We start from the raw sequence: 6,628 nt of genomic DNA on the forward strand, positions 1-6,628 counted from the left end.
CCAGATTGACTTCAGGGCAGTAAAGGTGGAGTTTTATAGTCAATTTTCTGAGCATTTTTCTCAATGTAGTAGACTAAATATCTGTGAGGCAAAAATGCAATGTCGCTGACGGAAAACGGCTGCTTGCTTATTGCGTATCGTAGGCTGGTTCTGGTTATTTAGTTGTGGTACCAACAAATAAACTAAAGGGAGTTTTCACGTAGCTTCAAGTATAAAATGATAACAAAAGTGTGCCAAGAAAACAAATTTAAAGCACAAAGATGACCTAAAACTGATATAACTAGCTACGAAATCACCCGATAACTTTGATATGGAAAACATCTTGTGCAGAACAACAGAAATGTTGGTCTTGCCGACAAGTTAATTTGTCTGAATACCCCATGTAACATGTTACGGACTATAAACAACGAGGATATTGAATGGCGTCCTGTCTGTGCACGTGGACAGATGTAAGACGAGTCTACATCGTTAATTTGCCTGAAGACAGTTTTACGTGTTCAGAATACAAGGGTACTGGGTACTGAACTTTATTTGCTTCTTGCCTCAAATGGGCTATGGCAACATACAGTATATACATTAACATCAAACGTACATATATACATATAATACAATAAAGAAATTACTTAAAAGTAAATTAATACAAACCCTATCTTTCTCTTAATTTATTAGCCTAGGCCTGCGTCAAGTATAACCTTGACTTTCCTTCCTTCATGGTAGTACAAAATATGATCATATTGCACCGCGTATTAGTGGCCACTGCTAGACTAAACAAAGCAATCTGAGATACCGACCTTCACCCTCTTGAGTTTCCTTAATTCATACTAGTACAAAATATGATCATATCACAGTTTGTATTATTCCAATCTCTAGACTAAACAAAGTCATTAGAGATAGCATTCTAGCAGACCACCATAAGTGTTGCCACCATAAGTGTTGAGACGGTTATGAGAATATAACACTGCACTGCATGCGCTCTCTGGCAGATCGCACAGAAAATGCATTGCAATGACACAGATGCACACAGACAATCCGTAAACAATGCTTCTCTCCCTTAGGGTGTTGGGTGTAATTACGCAAATGACATTTCAAAATTTCATCATTTAGGCGACATTTACAAATGCATAAAGCCATTCTATAACTTATTCTAATCCAACTAAGGCCTGAATGCTTTGTATTAAATTATTAAGTGATTTTTTAGAGGGTGGCACCTGAAATAATAGTGGTATGTTCCTGACCTTTGACTTTATTATGGTCGCTCAATTACGCATTTTGTTCAGGTGTGAGGCAGGATCAGTTTTGGAATACCAATGTAGGTCAGAATTCGAACGCGACAAAAATGGCCGACTGACACACGTTTCTACTCTATAAGCTTCTCAGAAGCCAGATTTCTCAGCTAACACTTTTATTCTGCGCAGTTTGCAAGCTAAAATTTTGAATTCTATAAGAAAAGGTGGTTGACAGGGACAACAATATGGATCGAAGCGGCTATCTTATGGACGACCTTGCAGGGACACCGCCCCCCTCCCCCTTCTACGAGCCGCGGGATTCGAACTCGCGACCGGGGGTACCTGTGCCTGACCTCTGGGAGGTGGAGGATACACCAGACCCAGATTTTTCCTCAGCACGGGTCCTCCTGCCGCCAGAACGCGGTGAGATTGGCGGCGAGGGCGCTTCCAACGACCCCGAGAGAGAGAGCCTACGTGCCGAGTTGAGTTCCGAGGGCATCGCCCCATCAGTCCCCGATGAGGCTCCTACCAGCCGCCGGTGGAGAGCAGAACTAGACCGGAAAGGGAAGAACTGCCCCTGCTCCACTACCCAGATCTGTCTGGTGGTGTGTTTGGTGGTTGTCCTGTGTGTTGTGATCTCCGTCGTGACGTGGTTATACATGACGGGACGGCTGTTCGGAAGGAAAGGAATATTTTCTAACAAAGACACAGGCGAGGTAAGCACTTTAACCAAATTATTTTATGAATTGTCTTAAGCTAATATTAAGACAGAAATGTTAAATTCACTGAAGTATAAGTCAATAAAGATTTGGAGTTATATATTGAACATAGATTTAACTTTTAATTCAAATAATAAGATTTGGGCTTTATATCTTGCTAACGTTAGATCTAGTTAAAAGCTGAATATGCATTGACACTATTTTTAAAGAATTCTTTGCCATATAATTGTCACCAGTAGCGTTAGGATTAACCTTTGTTCGTCATTAGGCTAGTCATTTTGCTGAAACGTCTCTTTTTATGTGGCACACACTAATGTGATTTCAAGGTAACCATATGTTACAAGTCCATGCGTGCTTACGTAGTATAAATATGAATGCAAGAAAGACATGAATGTTATACTACTAGTACAATAGAAAGGGACATGGATGAATTAATTTCCCCGTATAATATGATTTGGGGTAGACATATAAAGATGAGCAGACATAGCGTGGGTGTAGGTCACTGTCCCAGATATCAATGTCTGCCATTTCGCTGGCGCATCAAAATGGCTCATGCGTCATTCTCAACGGAGATACTCGTGCTTTTAATATTCAATTCAGGAGTCAGATGAGAATTCAGGTATAAGCACAGTTTAGAATTGAAGCTTACCGGTACCAGGGCTTGAAATACGTTTTCCGCATGTCTGCACTGGTGCATGTAACGTTGAAAATTACCCATACCACTCATAATTTAGGAAGTATGGATCATACTAGAAACTGTTCAGAAATCATTGCCATTATTTTTTTTTACACTTTTGTATGTGTTAACAGTCAATGAAAGAATCCATATATAGATCTACATCTGAATATAAACCCAGTACACGGGCCAGTGCAGGTTAGGTGCAGATATACATAACAGCTACTTTTACCTGCAATGCAGTGTATGTACACCCAATATTTCGAGCCCTGCTTACTATTGTGTTTCCGTGATTGCAGCTTGTTTTGGGCGGTACTGATACATTTTTCAGTGATTACGAAATCGCTGAGATCATTGTACCTTTTTGTAGGCACAACTATACCTGCTCGGCCAGGACAGAGCGGAGAGAACAAAAGCCTATTGTCTGGATGGCTCGAGGCCTGGGTATTACTTCATACCAGGTGAGCATGATAACAACATTGTTCCCTTTTTTCAACATTTAAACAGAACAATACGAAGTAACTTATATTAACGTTACCACTGGACATAAAGCAGTAATTACAACATAAGACAAAAGTATGCCTCTTAGGCTAATCTGTCTAAACGTGTGCCAAAAACACAGTACGGATTTGGTGCGCCAATGTGTCAACATCAGCGCATTTCCCATTGAAGAGGGCCTGCATGGGGGGGGGGGGGGTAGTGATTACGCAAAATTTTCTTCGCCGATTACGAATTACGTTAAAGTCTCAGAGCTAATTACGACTTTACGCTTTGTGGCTAATGTACTGATTACGAATTACGTTGATTTGGGGAGGCTGCCTACGGATTACGAAGACTAAAAAGGCCTGATTACGCCTTACGAAAAAGGGCATGCAGGCTCCTATTAAAAGCCGTTTAAATTATTAAATCTATGGTTTGTGGTTTCCTTAGGGACCGGCAGTGGCAGGAACAAGTGGCGGGTTCACCTGGACGGCGGCGGCTCGTGTGACGACCTGGCCGAGTGCTACTCACGGAGCCTCACTGATAACGGCTCCACGAGGCGGTTACGCACAAGAGACACGTTCGGGGGTTTCCTGTCGTCCAACCAGGACGAAAACCCTGATTTCTTCAACTGGAACTTGGTGTATATCCACTACTGTGACGGTGCATGTTTCACCAGTAAGTAACTAAAGTTTCAACTTCATCTACAAACAGATCTTTTTGGTGGATACAAAGACAATATCAAATTGGCCAGGTAGTATCCATTTGCCAGACAGTACGTTACCATTTGCAACCCAAAGTTGGACTGGCAAAAAAGATACCAATACAAAAAGGAAAGCCCAGTAAAAACGCGTAAAAATGTAAAACAAAAGCCTTAAAAAGTACCAATACCCAAAATACCAGTAAAATTCGAAGCCTAAAAAAGATTCCAGTACAAGAAAGAAATCCACTGGCCAAGCGCTAAAACATGTCAAAATTAAACTGAAGCCTCAACCTGTGATTGGAGAGTAGTGCCCACTCGTCCTGAAATTGACCCCATTTATCATCGTCAAATAATCAATAATCATAATCCGACAGGAGTCAGATTGTCTGCTGCATGGTACGTGATGTGACACGCTCCATAATAATAACATCATCTACGGAAAATTCACAGTTTATCGCCTGCTCTGTCATCAATTTAGTGACCTGTGAACTGATCGATCTGCTTAATATAAACGGACTCGTTTCTCACAGGTAACCGGCCGGATCCGGTGACCCAGAAAGGAAAGACGTTGTACTTCCGGGGTCAAGCGATCTTGGATGCCGTGTTGGACGAGGTGAATGACGTCAGAGGCATGTCAAACGCCACAACAGTGATCCTGAGCGGGAACTCTGGTAAGAGTGTTTTTTTTTTGTTCGTTTTGAAATTTTTTCGTGAATATTACAATTTTTCGTGTATTGTCGGACTTGTAATGGCAATGTTAAGTTTGAAAACGAGCGGATGCTCATTTTTCTTCCGTGAATTATTACCATCAGGTTGGTGAATGATTGGATAGCAAAGTTCTTTATGCACAATCACTTGTTTAACAAGAGCGTTTCGATGACCGGCTGTTATCTTCACCAGAGCTAATATTCACTGTGCACACACTGTGACTGGAGCTAGATGTTTCTGGTTCACTTTGCACTGAGGCTAGATGTGCACAGTGAACCAGTCATAATTGCCCTGATGACGATGACAGACGGTCATTAAAACGTCGACCCTTCTTTTAAAAAGTGGTTGTTAATAAGAATCTTTGCTATTTAAATCATTATTTTCACGTTTCCCTCATATTATCAATGACAATGACAATGTCAATGACAATGATTTTTATTGCATATTCACGCCCTACATGGGCCAAATGCACTACGTTAGATAACTGAGGTATAAGGGTAGGAGGAACAGGTGCTACATTACTTTGCTACGTCTATATCTACAAGATCAGTCTTTTTGAAACAAGTATGAACAAATGATAAACACATCTGTCCAGCCGGTGGTATCGCGGTGTATCGCCAGGCTGACCATGTCCGGAGCAAACTCCCCCGGACTGTCCGGTACATGGCGCTGCCCAGCTCCGGCCTGATGGTCTGGGACATGGACGACAAGGCGGCCGAGGCCTTCAAGAGAAGGGCTGCCATGCACGGCATGTTAGGTAAGATCTGTGCTGCTGTTGTGGTTGATTTAATCAGAGCTAGGTTTTATTTATTTGTTCGTTAGGTTGAAGATATAGCCAAGCTAGTATTAAGGATGAACCTTCATGCTTATACAAGACAGTGTTTTGATATGCAGCCAGGGATTTCGTTTGAACCTTTGTTTTATTCAGGAGAAGCTCAATCAATTCGGCCGCTTTTCGTTGAAGGTTATGAATGATATGATATATGAATGTTATGAAGGCAGAGAGAAGGCCTAGGGTCAGTTTACATCATTTAAAATCCACATAACGTTGTCATTTGGAACACGTGACTGCCGTAGTAGATTGAGGGTGCCGGGAAGTCTGTAGCGCCCCCCGTCTTGGCTGAGCGATCGAAGTTTGGTGTGCCCTATAATTTTTGAATGGCATGTCAGTTGTTTCTCGTAGTATATGACTGATTTTGCCTCATCTCTTCAAAGATGGACCGGATCACCCCGCCTGTTTACAGGCCTTCCCTGGAGACCCGTGGAAGTGTCTCCTACCGCAGTTCGCCGCGCCCTACGTCACTTCCGCCATGTTCGTCCTGAACGCCGCCTACGACTCCTGGGCGCTAAACAACATCCTGAGACTTGACTGCAAACCGCGAAGGTGCAGCGGCAGCGACCAGAGGGCCCTGCTACGGTACCAAGCCGAAGTCATCGGCGTAACAGCCAGTTTAGGCAGCGGCCAGGGCGCTTTTATTCCTAGTTGTGACGACCATTCCATCATAGGAACACCCGACTACAGTCAGATCAAAATTGGCGGGAAAACAGCCGCCGGGGCCTTCTCTGATTGGTTCTTCCGTAGGACGGTAAACAGTTCGAGGTACATCGACGGTATGACATGCTGTAACCCAACCTGTTAACGCAGTACTAGCTACGATCGCAAGAGGCGCTCGTTTAGGCATCAAGCCCTCGGTGGAGTAAGGGGTGACGCGAGTACTGGAGTAGGGCACGAGAGGCGGGCACAATAGGCGGTCACCACAGGCGGACTGTACCATTTCATGTGCGGGGAGGGGCAATATCTGAAATTCAATGCCGTGTCCCGTTACACACATTTTTGCCTACTCGCTGCCCCTCTATTACATTACAAAGCACGGAAACATAATTTTTTGCCAAATATTTTTGGGAGTATTTTGTAAATTACGTAAATTATGATCATATCCGATAGGATTACAATGGGGCATTTTGCAATGTGTCAAGCAGGTTTGATTTAACCTCATGATTATATGGAGAAATGGAAGCTTTTCCGAAGGGTAACATTTTAGGAAATTTTATGATTGTTAACATACATATGCCAGATATATCATATACAATCATATACATGTACAAGAAACTCCGT

The 6,628-nt window shown here is 42.8% G+C and overlaps 2 protein-coding genes across 2 annotated transcripts in view; both read left to right on the forward strand.

Annotated features, from left to right (window-relative positions):
• Positions 1–1,263: 1,263 nt before the first annotated feature.
• On the forward strand, positions 1,264–6,620 carry LOC109474119 (pectin acetylesterase 11-like). Its single transcript, XM_019774327.1, has 6 exons — positions 1,264–1,942; positions 2,992–3,082; positions 3,552–3,779; positions 4,335–4,475; positions 5,108–5,269; positions 5,728–6,620. Exons 1-6 carry the CDS (start codon positions 1,472–1,474, stop codon positions 6,150–6,152), a joined length of 1,518 nt encoding a protein of 505 aa, XP_019629886.1. The 5' UTR covers positions 1,264–1,471; the 3' UTR covers positions 6,153–6,620.
• The window catches only part of LOC109474120 (pectin acetylesterase 5-like), a 2,199-nt gene continuing 2,094 nt past the window's right edge, over positions 6,524–6,628 (forward strand). The window contains exon 1 of the mRNA XM_019774328.1: positions 6,524–6,542. Within this exon, the coding sequence (XP_019629887.1) occupies positions 6,524–6,542 (19 nt within the window). The remainder of the gene's footprint in view (positions 6,543–6,628) is intronic.

Source organism: Branchiostoma belcheri, unplaced genomic scaffold (genome assembly GCF_001625305.1).
Source record: "Branchiostoma belcheri isolate BF01 breed outbred unplaced genomic scaffold, Haploidv18h27 scaffold30, whole genome shotgun sequence".
NCBI lineage: Eukaryota > Metazoa > Chordata > Leptocardii > Amphioxiformes > Branchiostomatidae > Branchiostoma > Branchiostoma belcheri.